Here is a 19,718-nt window from a genome sequence, read left to right as displayed (position 1 = left end):
AAACAAAACCGTGAGGGAGTGGTCGGGGCCCAAAGCAGACAATATCGTGCTACGGTGGTGCAACGGGCCTGGGATGTGGTGGACCCCGGGCCGGGATGTGACAATTTGGTATCAGAGCCTAACCCTGGTCATGTGTGTGTCGACGAGGACGTCGGGCCCTTAAGGGGGGTGGATTGTGACATCCCACATCGCCCAGGGGTGTGATCCTTATATGTATATTCCCATCCCTACCTAGCACGAGGCCTTTTGGGAACTCACTGGCTTTGGGTTCCATGAGAACTCCGAAGTTAAGCGAGTAGCGTGCGAGAGCATTCCCAGGATGGGTGACCCATCGGGAAGTTCTCGTGTGAGTTCCTAGAAACAAAACCGTGAGGGTGTGCTGGGGTCCCAAAGCGGACAATATCGTGCTATGGTGGAGTTAGGCCCGGGAAGTGGTCTCGCCCAAGCTGGGATGTGACATAGTGGTGTGCATGTGAGTGTGTGAGTGTGTATATATATATATATATTTTTTTTTGTCAAACGATAAATTTTGTTAAATTAAATGTTAGATTAGCCACTGACAGTGTTTGAACCCATGTCGTCATATAAGAGCTCAACACCTTTCTATTATTGTATAAAGGGCTACTTTATTTTAAACAGTAGCAATTTTGGAAGAAAAAAACGAAGTTGTTATTGGGGATTTAAAAAATGCAATAACGCACTTTTTGTAATTTCATGTTTGTCCCAAATACTAGTCAAATTTAACTCAATCTATTTTTCTTTTCATATATTCAAGCCTTGCTGTTTCAAATTGGGTTATTTGTGTTTTTTTTTTAAATACAAACAATACAAAAAGAACTGGGAATTGAATTTAGGATATTGGCTTTAAAGGTGAATATTCTTAATCAATGGATTGAAATTGGGTTAGTCGTATTTAACAAGTTTTCTTAAGAAATACATAATGAGTGTAGAATTTAGTTAACTAAATAAATAGCTGTCCCAATCTAGGATCACAAACTTGCAAAAGTAATACATCTCGCGTAGCTGATGACGTACATCTCAATAATTGCAAGTAAAGAAATGGTGAAGTACCTTTTGGCCAAATTTAAAAAAAAAAAGAAAAGGGAATAGCAGCCTAATTTGGACTAAGCTGCAGAAAATTTTGACAAATCATTTATTTTTCTTTGATAATTTGGACTATAATTACTTAAGAATATAAGATTCCGGCTGCCACGATTGCCATTGAGCATAAATAAGTCAACAATCTGTTAGGCAAATAATATTACAATTTGAACTTCAGCAACTAAATAAATTAAAAAGGAAAAAATGCAATTCATGTCTCACCCCGCCCCGGGCTCCCACCATATTCCAGGCTTAACTCCACCGTAGCACGATATTGTCTGCTTTGGGCCCCGACCACGCTCTCACAGTTTTGTTTTTAGGAACTCAAACGAGAACTTCTCAGTGGGTCACCCATCCTGAGATTGCTCTTGCGCGAACTCGCTTAACTTCGGAGTTTCGATGAACTCCGAAGGCAGTGAGCTCCCAAAATGCCTCGTGCTAGGTAGAGATGGGAATATACATATAAGGTTTATATGATCCTCTCCCTTGGGTAATGTGGGATGTTACAATTCAAATGTGATGTTCACAGTTCTATACAAGCAAAAAACCTACAATGCCACGTTGCATTTAGTGCAACGTAAAATAAAACGAGTGAGATTTAAAGAACCAGATCCTTTCATTTACTCCATTAAGCTGCACTTAAAATCACAAGATATTGTAGCCACACTGAAAAACAAGTTAGAATCTTTGAGAAAATTGTAGTAATGGTCCTTAACTTTAACCCAATTAGAGTAATGATCCATCAACTAAAAATCCATGACCATGAGTTTCTTAATTCATCAAAACATGTAGCTATAGTCATTTTCATTAACTCCATCAGAATTTTATTGAAATGACTCATGTTGGAAGGATCATTGCAACAACAGGGTTAAACTTGAGGGACCATTGCTTCAATTGAGTTAAAGTTAAGGGATCATTTCTCTAATTGGGTTAAAGTTGAGGGACCATTGCTACAATTTGTTTTTTGATTTAGTTTTCCATATTTGCCCCTTAATTCAAACTTACATGCGTGGCACACGACTCATTTTGACGGAAGTTTTAATGGAGTTGACGAAAATGATCATATCTACAAGTTTTGATGAGTAAAAGGACTAATGGTTATGAATTTGTAATTGAGGAATCATTGCTCCAATTGAGTTAAATTTGAGAGACCATTGTTACAATTTTCTCTAGAATCTCTCTTACGTGCAATGACGGGCATCTTATCGGTGACATGTTTCTACCACTAAAAGAAGAGAAAGAAAAAAAGAAAAAAATCAGCAAATATAGGACCACGCAATTTGTCATGTTTAAGTAATTTTCAATTGTCAATTTTTACTTGGGCACGTGAGGATCATGTCTTGGCACTTTACTCGGACCGCAAGTTTCAGGCCGGCGCCAACTCAAATTATTGGATTGGCAGTGTTACGGCCGGCAATACGCATTAACGGTTAGGAATGACCACACCCGAGTAGACGATTGACATTAGCGTTAGCAATTGGGGTAGGGTGGACAGAGATTAGACGATTATTAATACTTTAATAGAATCCGTCCATCTGTTTTTATATAGTTCGATGATCAAATGGTTTCATAATATTTATTGATTTTTTTTCTAGAAATTATTATCTTTACAAAGTGTTTCATAAAATGAACGATCCCGATCATAAACATGAAGTTCCTTAAATTGGCCACATGGTGAATTGAGGAACCATTGAGGAGCCAAGTTGAAACCTTGTTTGGTATGCATGATTAGACTAGAATGGATAAAACACTGTTTCTAGGGTAAATTGAAAGAATATTGTGACCAACATAGATGTAGAAGAAGGACTACTGAAGAACAAAAGTTATCAAAACAATCCTCCCCAAAATGGGAGAATTAAAAGGAGAAATTTTCTTCATGTCTAACTGCTTCTAATTCTTCCAAAATGAAAATTCATTCTCATTTACATTCAATATATCATCCTATTCAATCCATTATATGAAACGAGCACTCTCTAGAGGAGGCGGAGGGGGTGAGTTTGAACACGGCCGGAACACAGTGAATTGAAGAGAAAGACCTAACCACCACACCAATCCACCACTTGCATCAAGCATTCAATCCTCTTTGGAACAAGGACGTAGATAATTTGAATTCACATATTGAGTATCATTCACTTTGAAACTTGCCCAAGGAGTCGGATACAGCAGAACATTAGATACGTCACAATCACATAGGAAGCTGCAAAAAAGAAATGAAACTACTTATGATCAAGGACAATGCAGTCTACATGCTACTACTCAGGCTGTCTCAGGTTTGTTACAGTCGCATTCAAGTTTGAGAACCATTTGTCAGCTACAGCCCTTTTAAATGGCACGGGCATGTTGATTTAACATACAATACAAATACAACCTAACAACTCCACGTTAAAACAAGAAATGCAACAGCGTAAGTGGAGATAAAATACTGCTTCCTCGAGTACTGTTTTTCATGCAAGATCACTGCTGCAAAGTCCACATCTCATTCCCGTTCAGCATCTTCAATTTCTTCATCCTCTGGCACCCCACGAAGATACAGAACATTATTGCATCTGCACAAGGAAACATGAAAAGATCCTCGTTGAAAACTAAGGTTTTGGAATGTACGTGCATTGTGCTTATCATGTGTAGCCATCCCCTATCTTAGCTAGGAAACAGGTTGTATAGACTATAAAATTGAGAGCTTGAATGATCTATCATCCTTAACTACTGGCAGTTTGTTACAAATCTCACTAACATCCTACGTTACAAAAAGGAAGAATTAGAGATATCCAATACGCAGAGGGAATATATACATGCCAAAGGAGAATGACCGAATGGAATTTCTGAATCAACAAATATTAGGCTTCTACTCCAGATGGATATCTCTATTCTCAACCTTCTATTCGAACGCACTCCCATCAAATTAACACTCAACTTTGTATTATCTCCTTTCATCCTATGTTCCCAACTTTCTTACTCAAGGGTGTTCAGAATTATCCCAATATACCCTTCCTGTTCGTTTGAAAGTAAAATTTTACGTACTCTAGACAGAACATTCTCTATTGAAATTTGAACACCATGATAAGAAAAGCAAAGGTACACAGAGTTAAAATGGGACTGGTAACTACGTACTATGTTCTCCAAAGAGAGGAGAAAAAAATAGGGGCGGGGAGGGGGAAGAGAGAGAGAAAGAGATTCGTATGGTTACTATTGCAGCCTTTTAATGTAGATACAAGTGAAAATAGACTAGACACTCCTCTACTACGTAGCTGACCAAATCCAGTTAGGGACTGATCATTGTCCCCCATCAAATTTCATTATGAGAGATTTGTATGACTCATAATAAACTAGACACTCCTTTGATACATTGTTGACCAAATCCATGGGAAGCTTCAAAGATACACCATACATTATTTGTAAAATTAGGAAACAAAAAGTTGGTCTCATGGCCGATCCCAAATGGTAAAAGCAGTGACACTGCTCCACAAGGCGATAGGACTTGACACCAACCTCAAACGAGGAGCCCCCAACAAGATCAGGGAGCACCATCAACGTTAACATGGCTTGTTATGTGACGTTAACTTTTGGAATGTACAAGCATTGATTGACTGCTGCGTTCAGTTAGGGACTGATCAATGTCCCCCGTCACATTTCATTCAGAAAGATTCGTATGACTCATAATAAACTAGACACTCCTCCGATACATTGTTGACCAAATCCAACGGAAGCTTTAAAGTTAGTCCATATGTTATTTGTAAAATTATAAAACAAAATGTCGGTCTCATGGCCAATCCAAATGGTAAAGGCAGTGGCACTGCTCCACAAGGCGATACGATATGACACCAACATCAAAGGAGGAGCCCTAACAAGATCTGGGAGCACCATTAACGTTAACAGTACTTGATATGCGGCGTTAACTTTTGGAATGTACAAGCATTGATTGCCTGCTCCGTTCAGTTATGGACTGATCAATGTCCCCCATCAAACTTCGTTCAGAGAGATTCGTAAATTGTTGACCGAATCCATGGGACGCTTCAAAGTTACTCTGTATGCTAGATGTTGGTCTCATGGCCAATCCCAAATGGTAAAAGCAGTGACACTACTCCACAAGGTGATAGGATATGACACCACCATCATCGGACGAGTTCCCAACAAAAGCTGGGAGGACCATCAACATTAACAGTAATCGATATGTGACGTTAACTTTTGGAATGTACAGGGTCAGGCATCAATTGCCTCCATTCAGTTAGGGACTGATCACTGTGCTCGTCACTCCCTATGTCATTTGTGGTTCCTATACATTACATGTCATATATGCTTTCTAGGAAAAAGAAGTCATACTATATGCTACAAATCTAGCAAAGACAAAATACAAAGCACATTCAAACCATAGATTCCAGGGAAGAGTACAGATACGAAGACTAAAGCATTCAAATGAACTCACCTGATCAAAATCTCTCCAAGGTTTCCAGTGGATTGTCCATCAACATATTCTTCAGTGTTTGCGAACTATACATATAAGATTTCAATATTAAACACATATCAGCTTCAAACTTCTATCTCACAAATAAAAAGGAAAGAAAGAAGCAAAAACAAGCTAAAGGTATGTACTCGGAATATGAAAACATAAAGAGTTGAAGTTTATAATAGTACCTGCAAGTTCATATAGGCATCTGTCGAGACAAGAAAACCTGAACAGAGCCTTAAAATCAGGATTAGGGATACACTAAGCTTGCGATAAATAAAGTTAACTGCACAAGGAAACAAAAGAAAACACGGCACAAGTATCCAATACTTTTTCATAACCGTAAGCAACATACCTTTGTACTCCATTCCCCATTTAAGTTTCACAATGACAGTCTTTCCAGTCAGATTATTCAGGAACGGCTTTGGGTTAACTGGTATTGTCTGCATTATGAACATAAACAAGCTAATCAAAATCCAGAACATGCTTTATGTTCAACAAGTGAATCTAATTAAACATGGGACAGATTGCAACCATATTCTCGTGTAATTTACTCTACTTCAACACTGTTTTATAATCTACCATAAATAAAACATCATGAATTGAAACATACATACATCCATATCTCACATGACACACCCCGACCTAGATCAGGGCATGCTGGCCGTCACGTGGAAGTGATGTAGCCATGTGCACAGTGCGGAAGCTAGTAAAATAGTAATGTAAATAGTACGAATCATAAAAACTAGCATACAAAGGTAATAGAAACAAGTGCTAGCGTAAGTGAGACACAAGTTCAGAGCAATAAGCCTAAAGCAGTCCAAAAGAAAAATGATGCGACAATAGTACACCCGAAGGTGACCCTACGCTGGTGATCGTCTGTCAAAAACGCTAGGAAAGCCCTCTGGGAAACCACCAAACCTGCTGGACAACTAGAACCTGGAGGGGCGCAAAACAAAAGCGTGAGTGGGTAAAAACAAAGCTTTTCGAAAACCGTTAATAAATACGTTCTAACCCCTCGCCGTAAAACCTGTATACTTCCCAGAAAATAGATATACGTATATATATACCAATCATGCTCAAAAAAATGCCATGCCAAAACCTCAAAATGAAATGCAAGTGCTCACGTACAAATCATATCATTAACATATAATCTGGCAGCCGAAGTTACCTAACGTGACCTGTACGGCTGAATCTAGAGCTCAAATCTCAATCTCACTAACTGGACCTGCACACGAGTCGAAACCACCTAGAGTGGTCTGTACGACAGGCTTGGGTGTAATACATATAAACGCTCTAGTGCTACAATCACGTGAAGGCTGTGCGAATAGTCGCGGGTCACCTACGAGTCGGAACCACCTAATGTGGTCTGTACGACAGGACTGTGCACCTAACTTGGATCTAAGCTGAGCGTGTGGTGCGGGAGGTGAACATCACATGAAGGACTGTGCCCTACCCTGGGCGGGAGCACTAACACCGGGGGTGCATGTTATGAGCTCTCTAAGCATCTTAAATCGCCTCTGAATGTAAACATGAATAACACTTACCTAGCACTTACCTGTGCGTCCGCAGCACCCAATATGTATATGTATATATATACGATTAATAATGCAACTAACGATGCATAAACAACGATAATATAATGCATGGCATATGGCAAATAACAATTCAAATCGATTTCTGGGAAAATATAAGTATATGGGTATATACGGAAAACCAAAAGCCCACTCACTGGTATGTGGAAGGGTCGTAGGCCCCCTGCCTCGAGTGACCACGCTCGTCCTCGGGATATGTATCACCTATATGCGAAACAACTACAAAAACGTTAATTTTAAAGCACATAACCAACCTTTAGAAATAACTTCTCATACAATGCTCAAATGGGGTGTATGAATACACCAACGTGATCTACTCAACCTCAGGAACATTGTGACAGCCCATCCCGAAAATATCAAAACGTACGTGTGAAAAGACATTTTTACCCCTAGTTTGTTCTTTTTACGTTATTGGTTGTTTTGTGTGGTGTGGCATGTGTTGGGCCACACACACACACACTGTCACTCTCCCAGATCCCCTATCCCTTTCCCTGTCTCTCTCCCGTGCTCCCATTCCTTCCTCTTCCTTCGAACGTACGGACACACCCCCAAACCCATCAAACCTTAGCAGATCGAGGGAACCAAGACCACTGTCGAGCTCGTGTGGTTGAGGGGAGTGCACCTGTACCATTTTCAGGTAAGATTATCATCATTTTCACGTTGATTTCACAAGGTCCGATTTGGGGTACTATTCATGCGAACATAATTTCTTACGTTTTATGAAATTTGAAGCTCGTAGCTAGCTTAGTGGGGTCCCAAGGAGTCTCGGAGTAGCTCGTTTGACGGAAGTGGACATCGGGATCGCCGTGTTCGAAGTTGGCCGGATTTGGAGTTTGGTGACAGGTGAGATCTCGCGATTTTTAAGTCTTAAAAGTGGTATATTTATGTTCTCCTAGTTCTAGGCGTCATTTTGGTACAAAAATCGTGAAAATTGGTTGAAAAATGAAGGAGTTAGGACGTTTTAAAGATTTTCCAGTTTTCCGGCGCCAGCGACGTCGTCGGAGGTTCGCCAGGGAAGGAGACGGAATATTCCGCCAAGTCTAACGGAATATTGCTGACGCCGTTAATGGATTCTGTTAGAACTAACGGAATATTCCTTACGGCGTCAGTTTACGCCGTCAGCGTGCCAGGCACGTGCCTGCGCTTGGCCGGCGCATGGGGGCGCGTGCGGCGGTGGAAAATTTTTCTAAAAATTTGGGTGTGATCCTGAGGTTGTGTAGAGCACGTTGGTATATTCATTTGTCCAATTTGAGCAATGTATGAGAAGTTATTACGAGAAGTTGGTTATGTGCTTTAAAATTGACGTTTTTATAGTTGTTTCGCATATAGGTGATACGTATCCCGAGGACGAGCGTGGTCACTCGAGGCAGGGGGGCTACGACCCGTCCACATACCAGTGAGTGGGCTTTTGGTTTTCCGTATATACCTATATACTATATTTTTCCCAGAAATTGATTAAATGGTTATGAGTTATATGCCATGCATTACATTATCGTTAGTCATGCATCGTTGGTTGCATTAGTAGTTGCATATATATATATATATATATATATATATATATATATATATATATATACATATGCATATTGGGTGCTATGGACGCACAGGTAAGTGTTAGGTAAGTGTTATTCATGTTTATATTTCAGTAGTGGTTTGAGATGCTTAGAGAGCTCATAACCTGCACCCCCGGTGTTAATGCTCCCGCCCAGAGTAGGGCACAGTCCTTCACGTGATGTTCACCTCCCGCACCACACGCTCAGCTTGGATCCAAGTTAGGTGCACAGTCCTGTCGTACAGACCACTTTAGGTGGTTCCGACTCGTAGGTGACCCGCGATTATTCGCACAGCCTTCACGTGATCGTAGCACTAGAGCGTATATATGTATTACACCCAGGCTTGTCGTACAGACCACTTTAGGTGGTTCCGACTCGTGGGCAGGTTCAGTTATCGAGTTTGAGATTTGAGCTCTATATGCAGCCGTACAGGTCACGTTAGGTGACTCCGGCTGCTAGATTATATGTTATTGATATGATTTATACCTGAGCACTTGCATTTCATTATGAGATTTTGACATGGCATATTCTTGGGCATGATTGGCATATCTATATACATACGTATATATGTTTATTTTCTGGGAAGTATACAGGTTTTACGGCGAGGGGTTAGAACGTATTTTACTAAATGGTTTTAGAAAAGCTTTGTTTTTGCCCACTCACGCTTTTGTTTTGCGCCCTTCCAGGTTCTAGTTGCTTAGTTGTTTCGGTGGTTTCCCAGAGGGCTTTTCCGGCATTTCTGACAGACGCTCACCAGCATAGGGTCACCCTCGGGTGTACTATTGTCATATCATTTTTCTTTGGACTGCTGTAGACTTAATGCTCTGAACTTAGCGTCTCACTTACGCTAGCACATGTTTTTAGTACTTTGTATGCTAGTTTTTAATTGTTCGTACTTTTTATATTACTATTTTATTAGCTTCCGCATGTGCACATGGTTACGTCACCTCCTTGTGACGGCCAGCATGCCCTGATCTCGGTCGGGGTGTGTCAGTTTGGTATCAGAGCCTAGGTTTGGTAGTCCTGTGTCTTTGTGAGTATTCTAATGGTTTTGGTGTCTTCTGTCAGAATTATGCCGCCTCGTCGGGAGCCACGTCGGTCTGATGAGTCTAGTTTCCCTGATATTGCTCAGTTGGGGGAAGCTATTGCTACCGCCATTCAGTCGGCGATCCGCCCTCCCCAGAGGACTCCTCTAGAGACTATGTACAATCTGAAATTGGATAAGTTCGAAGGTAATGAGGGTCACGAGGGCGCAGAGCGATGGTTAGAGCACATAGAGAAGACTTTCCGTGTGTTGCACAATCAGGGGAACCTTCCTGTTGAGAGGTGGGTCGAGACGACCTCATGGTTTCTGGGTACGGAGTCTGCAGCCTGGTGGGAGCAGGAGCTTCGACGTTTGACTCCAGTTGAGAGGACTGATTGGAACGTTTTCAAAGAGTTGTTCAAGAGGAGATTTGTGCCCCCTGAGTACATTGATCGTAAGAAGCAGGAGTTCACCGAGCTGAGATAGCGGAAGATGACGGCTAATGAGTACTATCGCAGGTTTACTGATTTGTCTCGTTACCATCCTGACGTCGCTGGTAATCCGGCGGAGATGCTTCGTCGTTTCCGCCTAGGTACTAAGAAGAAGTGGCGTTCGATGGCGACTACTACTCACTGTGAGACCTACCAGGATTTCTACGAGATATTGTTGAGGATTGAGGATTCTGAGAACATGTCGAGCGAGAGTGAGGAAGAAGAAAAAGATGGCAATCAGAAGAAAGATGACAAGGGTAAAGGTCAAGCGTCGCTCGGGCCTCGTAGGACTCAGAACTTCAAGAGGGGTGGTGCTAGTTCGAGTTCTTCTAGTGGTGGCTTCAGTGCCACTGGACAGGGACGAGGAGGAAGATTTTCTGGTGGTGCTCGAGGCCAGAGGCAGGGTGATGGTGGTCGAGGCAGAGCTCCAGTTTGCCGCAGGTGTAACAACCGGCATTTCGGCGAGTGCAGGCGTGGCAGCAGTGGTTGCTTCACGTGTGGGCAGATGGGACATAGGGCTGCAAATTGTCCCCAGAGTTAGCAGCAGAAACTGCAGTAGACTTTCATGCCTCCTGATGCGTGATTTATACGCACGCAAATTAAACCCTCTTTTTGACAATTGTAGTATAAGTATAAGTAGGGATCGTTCTGGACCGGGGATTAGGAGGGATTGTTAATCACTTGGATTTGACTCAAAAACGTAAAAACACAATATAAAACACTATACTAGACTCAAAGAATGCAAAACTAAACAACGTCAAATAAAGTTTAAAACATTAAACCAAACTCAAAGAATGCAAAACTAAACAAACGTAAAATACTAAAACAAATCAAATGACTAAGACTTAACAAAATATGGGGGGGGGGGGAGTTTGATTTGACGAAATTAACTAAAATGCACAAATTGTAATTAAAGGCAAAACGTAAATATGAATGTGATGAAAATATGGATGATGGAATAGCCAAGGGGTTCTTCTCCACACATGTTACACTTGCATACAAGATTGATTCTCAGTTGGTCTTTCGATAAATTATGAAACTCAACACCCCGGGTTAATTAGGTCCGCTTAAATTAACCGTCAAGTTTTCCTTAAGTTAATGAATTGGATGGGTTTGCGCAACGCAATTCACAACATTCTCCAAAAGTCCTTTACGTGAACAGCACAATAAAGATACAATCAAAGATCATTAAGCATTATGAAAACTATAAGTATTGACGAGGCATTCGTTACTATGATGAGCATGAAACTCGTGCCAAGAATTCATTTAACGCGATTGTTTATAAGCAACCTCCACTACTTGTGAATATAAGTTCGTAACGATTAGGTGAAACTCACTTATATTCTAGCGTCATATTCATGCATGAAAATTAAGCGCGCATTCTTAATAAACGTACATAAATAAGTTATCAATCAAACGGTTAAACGAATTGAATCCACAACTTATGAAATTCCAACGAAAGTTAATCAATTCATATTGCAAATATAAACATAGTTTCGAATCACCCCCTAGCTAAAGGGGGTTTAGTTCCTCATAACTTTGAAATCAAAGAAACACCTAAACATTCCAACAACTCAAACTTGAATTGTATGAATGTTTAGGCACTCTTCTCTTCCATTCCTCATACGTACAAAACAAAGAGAATTGAATTTAAACATTGAAATCAAAGAAACACCTAAACATTCCAACAACTCAAACTTGAATTATATGAACGTTTAGGCACTCTTCTCTTCCTCGTTGTTGTAGCACAAGGTTTAAGGATAGGTTGTGTGAGGGTGTGAAGTGGTTTGGAGGGATGGGAAGTGGTTGGATAGTGGCTGCAATGGAGGAGAAAAACTGCACAGAAATGGAAGGTAATGCACGGCACAAGATGTGTGTTTGTGTTGTGTGTTGTGTTGTGAATGGAATGAATGAATTGTGGCTGCAATGCATGCTTATTTATAGGTAAATGAGAGGGAACATGACAGCTAAGAATAGGTGGAAATGTGGCTGCAAGTTTGGTGAATGATTATGAGTGAATGCATGTGAATGTGGCTAGGTTGGAAAGCTGGAATTGTGATGGAGAGTGCACGGCAAATGGAGGAATATGTGGCTGCATGTTTGGGTTTGTTTAAAGGGTGCATGTGGGTGAATGTTAGGTTGAAATAATGATGGAAAAACAGCTAGGAAAAGAGGGAATGCATGTGGAAGTGTGGCTGCAAAGAGAAGGAGAAAAGCTGGAAAATGGAATGGGATGCACGGCATAGAAGTGTTTTGGTGTTGGAAATGCATGTGTTTTAGGTTGTGAAAGCATGTGGATTAGGTGGAAAGAGGTGGGTGTGCATGTGAGTTGAAATGCATGTGTTTAAATGGTTGAAATGTGTAGATGATTATGAGTATGATAAGTGATAAGTGTATGATATGATAAGTGATAAATGAATGATATGTTAAGTGATAAATGAATGATATGTTAAGTGATAAATGAATGATATGTTAAGTGATAAATGAATGATATGTTAAGTGATAAATGAATGATATGTGGTTATGATAGTTTGGTCTTCAATTTCGTCCATTCCTTTTGCTCCAAACATAAGCTATCCATTCCAAGTCCGATTTTGCTCCAAAATGCTCCAAAATGCATCTTTTTGCTTCCTTAGCCATATGAACCTAAAAACACACGCAAGAAGCGTAAAGGACTAAAATAACTAAAGAAACATAACGTAAATGTACGAGAACAAGCCATTTAGGTCGCATGAATATGCTCCTATCACCTCCACCTGCACCGATCCAGTAGATCCAGGGTCCGAGTAGCTATGGCCAGGCAGGTCGAGGTGGTGCCTACCACTACCAGGGTGATGCTGTCCCTTATGCTCTGGATCAGTATCAGTATCCCCAGGATCCCTATTCTCAGGCTGGCTATCCTCAGTATTCTGGCGGCTATATGCCATATCCTCCAGCTTCAGCCGGCGGTTCTCAATGGTACCAGGGAGAACAGTATCAGCAGGGAGAGGTGTATTGTAGATCGTGTGTACCCAGGATGTCCAGTGATAGTTGAGGGTGTTGTTTTGTCAGCCGATCTTATCCCGTTAGATATTGTTGACTTTGATGTGATTCTGGGCACTGATTGGTTGCATTTCTATCGTGCCAACATTGATTGTTACGGGAAAATAGTTACATTTCATCGTCCTGGACTACCTGCGGTTACTTTTATGGGTGAGCAGAGTGGGGTGAGACATGACGTTATTTCGGCTTTGCGAGCGAAAAAGTTGTTATCTAAAGGTTGCTAGGGGTATCTAGCTCATGTGGTGTTAGATGAGGCTGTTCCTAGCAGAGTTGAGGATGTGAGAGTGGTCAGACACTTTCCTGATGTTTTTCCCGAGGATTTACCTGGTTTACCCCCTGATCGAGACGTGGAGTTCACTATTGAGTTGCTTCCAGGTACTAATCCTATTTCTTTAACTCCTTATCGTATGGCTCCCACGGAGTTAAGGGAATTGAAAGTTCAGTTGCAGGAGTTAGTGGATAAGGGGTTCATTCAACCTAGTATTTCGCCTTAGGGCGCTCCAGTTTTGTTTGTGAGAAAGAAAGACGGAACTTTGAGGCTGTGTATCGACCACAGGCAATTGAATCTGGTGACGATTAAAAACCGTTATCCATTGCCTCGTATTGATGATTTGTTTGATCAGCTTCGAGGTGCTTGTGTGTTCTCCAAGATTGACTTGAGGTCTGGTTATTATCAGCTGAAGATTAGTAGGGATGACGTTCCTAAGACGGCGTTCAGGACTCGTTACGGTCATTACGAGTTTCTGGTTATGCCATTTGGGTTGATGAATGCACCAGCTGCTTTTATAGATTTAATGAACCGGGTGTTCCAGCCATATTTGGATAGGTTTGTTATTCTTTTCATCGATGAGATTCTGCTGTATTCTAAGTAACACAAACTGTATGCTAAGTTTAGCAAGTGCCAGTTTTGGTTAGATCAAGTTGCGTTTTTGGGGCACATCATTTCAGCTCAGGGTATTTTGGTTGACCCTCAGAAGGTCGCAGCTGTAGAGAGTTGGGAGCAACCGCGAACCGTCACTGAGGTGAGAAGTTTCCTTGGTTTGGCGGGGTATTATCGGCGTTTTGTCAAGGATTTCTCCGTAATTGCTTTACCACTAACGAGGTTAACGAGGAAAGACGTTAAATTTGAGTGGGATGATAAGTGTGAGCAGAGTTTCCAGCAGTTGAAGCATTGTCTCACTCATGCACCGGTTTTGGCACTCCCAGACGAAAGTGGTGATTTCGAGGTTTATAGCGATGCTTCATTAAATGGTCTGGGATGTGTGTTGATGCAGCATGGTAGGGTGATTGCTTATGCTTCGCGGCAGTTAAAACCTCATGAGTTGAATTACCCTACACATGATTTAGAGTTGGCCGCTATCATCTTTGCGTTGAAGTTGTGGAGACACTATCTTTATGGGGAGAAATGTAGGATCTTTACAGATCATAAGAGTCTTCAGTATCTTTTTACTCAGAAGGAACTTAATCTTCGTCAACGGAGGTGGATGGAGTTGCTCAGCGATTACGACTGCACGATTGATTATCACCCTGGTCGTGCAAACGTAGTGGTCGATGCACTTAGCAGGAAGTCTCAGGGCCGTATCAATGCGTTGTACGCTAGTCGTATTCCTCTTTTGCCGGACTTGCGTGCTACGGGAGTGAGGTTAGAAGCAGAAGATTGAGAAGTGGCGTTACTTGCTAATTTCCAAGTTAGACCAATTCTAGTAGATCGGGTGCTTGAAGCTCAGGTAGCTGATAGGGAGACCCAAGAACTAATTCAAGCTCGAGATCAAGGAAGGAGGAGAGACCTCAGAGTTCATGATTCGGATGGCATGTTGATGCAAGAGGGTAGAATGTTCGTGCCTAATAATGTAGATTTGAAGAAAGAAATTCTCGATGAAGCACATATTTCAGCTTACGCCATGTATCCAGGAGCTACTAAAATGTATCATACCATTCGACCATTTTATTATTGGCCGGGTATGAAGAGGGAGATAGCTGAGTATGTGAGCAGGTGTGCTGTTTGTCAGCAAGTTAAAGCGGAAAGGAAGAAGCCATTTGGGTTGTTGTAGCCGCTTCCCGTTCCAGAGTGGAAATGGGAAAATATCACTATGGATTTTGTGTACAAGCTTCCGCGTACACATAATGGCTTTGACAGCATTTGGGTGATCGTTGATCGGCTCACTAAGTCGGCACATTTTATTCCAGTGAGAGAGAAGTATTCTTTGGGCCGCTTAGCGGAGTTGTTTATCTCGAAGATTGTGAAGTATCATGGTGTCCCTGTGAGTATTGTCTCGGATCGTGATCCACGATTTACATCGAAGTTTTGGGTGGCTTTTCAGGAAGCTTTGGGCACGAGACTGCTTTATAGTACGGTGTATCATCCACAGACGGATGGACAGTCAGAGAGAACTATTCAGACTTTGGAGGATATGTTGCGAGCTTCGGTGTTACAGTTTGGTGATGCTTGGCACCAGCGGTTGGATTTGATGGAATTTGCCTACAACAACAGCTTTCATTCGAGTATCGGCATGGCGCCATTTGAGGCATTGTATGGTAGATCCTGTCGCACACCGTTGTGTTGGTCAGAGGTTGGAGAAAGAGTTTTAGTGGGTCCGGAGATTGTTGAGGAGACTACTCAGAATGTTCAGGTAATTAAGTCTAACCTGAAAGCAGCCCTGGACAGGCAGAAGAGTTTAGCAGATCGGCATGCTACGGACAGAGTGTATGAGGTTGGCGATTGGGTATTTCTGAAGCTTTCACCGTGGAGAGGAGTTGTGCGGTTTGGAAAGAAGGGGAAGTTGAGTCCCAGGTACATCGGACCATACATGGTCACAGAACGAGTTGGTGAGGTAGCTTACAGGTTGGAGTTGCCTCCGGAGTTGGCTAGAGTGCATAACGTTTTTCACGTGTCTATGCTCCGACATTATGTTGTTGATCCGTCTCACGTAATACCTACTCAACCGTTAGAGATTAATCCAGATTTGACTTATGATGAGGAACCGGTGACGATCATCGACTGGAAGGAAAAAGTTCTGAGGAACAAGACGGTGAACTTAGTGAAAGTATTGTGGAGGAATCATTCAGTCGAGGAAGCTACGTGGGAAACAGAAGATCGGATGAGGGATTCGTATCCTCGGTTGTTCTTTGACCACTAGGGGTCATTATTTGGTTGTTTTGAATTTCGGGACGAAATTCTTTTAAGGTGGGTAGGTTGTGACAGCCCGTCCCGAAAATATCAAAACGTACGTGTGAAAAGACATTTTTACCCCTAGTTCGTTCTTTTTACGTTATTGGTTGTTTTGTGTGGTGTGGCATGTGTTGGGCCACACACACACACACTGTCACTCTCCCAGATCCACTGTCGAGCTCGTGTGGTTGAGGGGAGTGCAGCTGTACCATTTTCAGGTAAGATTATCACCGTTTTCACGTTGATTTCACAAGGTCCGATTTGGGGTACTATTCATGCGAACGTAATTTCTTACGTTTTATGAAATTTGAAGCTCGTAGCTAGCTTAGTGGGGTCCCAAGGAGTCTCGGAGTAGCTCGTTTGACGGAAGTGGACATCGGGATCGCCGTGTTCGAAGTTGGCCGAATTTGGAGTTTGGTGATAGGTGAGATCTCGCGATTTTTAAGTCTTAAAAGTGGTATATTTATGTTCTTCTAGTTCTAGGCGTCATTTTGGTACAAAAATCGTGAAAATTGGTTGAAAAATGAAGGAGTTAGGACGTTTTACAGATTTTCCAGTTTTTCCGGCGCCGGCGACGTCGCTGGAGGTTCGCCGGGGAAGGAGACGGAATATTCCGTCAAGTCTGATGGAATATTCCTGACGCCGTTAACGGATTCCGTTAGAACTAACGGATTCCGTTAGAACTAACGGAATATTCCTTACGGCGTCAGTTGACGCCGTCAGCGTGCCAGGCACGTGCCTGCGCATGGGGGCGCGTGCGGCGGTGGAAAATTTTTCTAAAAATTTGGGTGTGATCCTGAGGTTGTGTAGAGCACGTTGGTATATTCATTTGTCCAATTTGAGCAATGTATGAGAAGTTATTACGAGAAGTTGGTTATGTGCTTTAAAATTAACCTTTTTATAGTTGTTTCGCATATAGGTGATACGTATCCCGAGGACGAGCGTGGTCACTCGAGGCAGGGGAGCTACGACCCGTCCACATACCGGTGAGTGGGCTTTTGGTTTTCTGTATATACCTATATACTATATTTTTCCCAGAAATTGATTAAATGGTTATCAGTTATATGCCATGCATTACATTATCGTTAGTCATGCATCGTTGGTTGCATTAGTAGTTGCATATATATATATATATATATATATATATACATATGCATATTGGGTGCTATGGACGCACAGGTAAGTGCCAGGTAAATGTTATTCATGTTTATATTTCAGTAGTGGTTTGAGATGCTTAGAGAGCTCATAACCTGCACCCCCGGTGTTAATGCTCCCGCCCAGAGTAGGGCACAGTCCTTCACGTGATGTTCACCTCCCGCACCACACGCTCAGCTTGGATCCAAGTTAGGTGCACAATCCTGTCGTACAGACCACTTTAGGTGGTTCCGACTCGTAGGTGACCCGCGATTATTCGCACAGCCTTCACGTGATCGTAGCACTAGAGCGTATATATGTATTACACCCAGGCCTGTCGTACAGACCACTTTAGGTGGTTCCGACTCGTGGGCAGGTTCAGTTATCGAGTTTGAGATTTGAGCTCTATATGCAGCCGTACAGGTCACGTTAGGTGACTCCGGCTGCCAGATTATATGTTATTGATATGATTTATACCTGAGCGCTTGCATTTCATTATGAGATTTTGACATGGCATATTCTTGGGCATGATTGGCATATCTATATACATACGTATATATGTTTATTTTCTGGGAAGTATACAGGTTTTACGGCGAGGGGTTAGAACGTATTTTACTAAATGGTTTTAGAAAAGCTTTGTTTTTGCCCACTCACGCTTTTGTTTTGCGCCCCTCCAGGTTCTAGTTGCTTAGCTGTTTCGGTGGTTTCCCAGAGGGCTTTTCTGGCATTTCTGACAAACGCTCACCAGCGTAGGGTCACCCTCAGGTGTACTATTGTCATATCATTTTTCTTTGGACTGCTGTAGACTTAATGCTCTGAACTTAGCGTCTCACTTACGCTAGCACATGTTTTTAGTACTTTGCATGCTAGTTTTTAATTGTTCGTACTTTTTATATTACTATTTTATTAGCTTCCGCACGTGCACATGGTTACGTCACGTCCGTGTGACGGCCAGCACGCCCTGATCTCAGTCGGGGTGTGTCAAACATCCCCATATTTTTAAAATAATTTTTCACCGCCGCACGCGCCCCCACTCGCCGGCCACGCGCAGGCACGTGCCCGGCACGCTGACGTCGTCAACTCACGCCGTAGGGAATATTCCGCCAGATTTAATAGATTCTGTCAACGGCGTCAGGAATATTCTGTCAGACTTGACGGAATATTCCGTCGTCTTCTCCGGCGCCGAAAAATCGGGAAAATTTCAAACTTCGATATCTTCTTCGTTTTTCAACCAAAATGAAGCTTACAACGAGAGGAACACAATCATACCACTTTCAAGGGTTAAAAACCACGAAATCTCACTTGAAAAATCAACCCAACTCCGGCCAACTTCGAAACTAGTGATCCCGGCGTCCAAATCCTTCAAACGAACCACCCCAAGCCTCCTAGGGACCTCACCAAGCTACCTACAAGCTTGAAATTCCCTAAAACATGAGAAATCACGTGTGCATGAACAGTACTCGAAATCGGACATCGTGGATTCGACGTGAAAACGATGGTGTTCTTACCTGAAAAAGGTATAGTTGGACTCCTACAAGCCTCACGAGCTCGAATATGTGCTTGGATTCCACGATCTGTGAAGGTTTGATGGGTGTGTGGGTGTGTCCGTACGTTTCAAAGGAAATGGGAAGGGAATGGGGACTCGGGACAGTGTGCAGGAAACAGGAGGAAAGGTTGTGGTGTGTGGGAAGGTGTGTGTGGCCTACAACATGCCAACCAAACTCAAAAACAACCAATAAACTTAAAGAAATCGAACTAGTGGCAATTTTGTCTTTTCACACGTACGTTGTAATATTTCTGGGACGGGTTGTCACATCACAAGTACTAATTAACAAACCAAATTTCTCCTAAAACTAAAATCTCCAAAGGAACAAAATTTCGTTGCAAAACGAACCTTTCAGAAAACTTGCATTCAATTTTATGGAGAAATTGGAAAACTCAGAAACATGGAATAGCACCCCAAAAAAATAGTGGCCACAAAATAAATTATGCATAGTAATTTAAGAATATTCATATGTGATGCAGAAGAAAACACTCACAACCATTGGAGACAGAGAGAGAGGAGGGGCTTCAGTGGTAGAGTCGAGCTTGACGAGTAAGTGTTAGGGTTTTTCTTCACTTTTTTGTATTTAGGGTACCGCACTTTGTCCGGGTCATTTTAAAGTTCT

At 42.1% G+C, this 19,718-nt stretch overlaps 1 protein-coding gene and 1 pseudogene across 2 annotated transcripts; one reads left to right on the top strand and one right to left on the bottom strand.

The window, feature by feature from the left end:
* Positions 1–2,968: 2,968 nt before the first annotated feature.
* LOC137730500 (putative small nuclear ribonucleoprotein F) lies at positions 2,969–19,718 on the bottom strand. 2 transcript variants are annotated; one of them, XR_015957942.1, is made up of 6 exons: positions 19,590–19,718; positions 5,898–5,985; positions 5,731–5,768; positions 5,522–5,586; positions 3,525–3,647; positions 2,969–3,298 (listed from the first exon to the last, which is right to left on the bottom strand). XR_015957942.1 is itself a non-coding variant. In XM_068469488.2 (5 exons), exons 1-5 carry the CDS (start codon positions 19,593–19,595, stop codon positions 3,578–3,580), a joined length of 267 nt encoding a protein of 88 aa, XP_068325589.2. In that variant the 5' UTR covers positions 19,596–19,718; the 3' UTR covers positions 3,318–3,577. The 2 variants fall into 2 exon arrangements, 1 of the variants encoding a protein (XP_068325589.2); XM_068469488.2 differs by lacking the exon at positions 2,969–3,298 and having other exon boundaries at positions 3,318–3,647.
* Positions 9,892–10,746, top strand: LOC148690163 (uncharacterized; annotated as a pseudogene).

Source organism: Pyrus communis, chromosome 16 (assembly GCF_041283825.1).
Source record: "Pyrus communis isolate YQ-2024b chromosome 16, ASM4128382v1, whole genome shotgun sequence".
NCBI classification, from domain to species: Eukaryota; Viridiplantae; Streptophyta; class Magnoliopsida; order Rosales; family Rosaceae; genus Pyrus; species Pyrus communis.
Note: the sequence above shows the minus strand (reverse complement) of the source record. Positions and strands in the feature narration are given on the sequence as shown.

Bases quoted from the DNA above. Each gene is read 5' to 3' on its own strand.
- LOC137730500 (XM_068469488.2), bottom strand. The intron at 5,769-5,897 runs GTATGTTGCTTA...GGCTCTGTTCAG, and splicing joins ATGGGGAATGGAGTACAAAG to GTTTTCTTGTCTCGACAGAT. The intron at 5,587-5,730 runs GTACTATTATAA...TTATATGTATAG, and splicing joins ATGCCTATATGAACTTGCAG to TTCGCAAACACTGAAGAATA.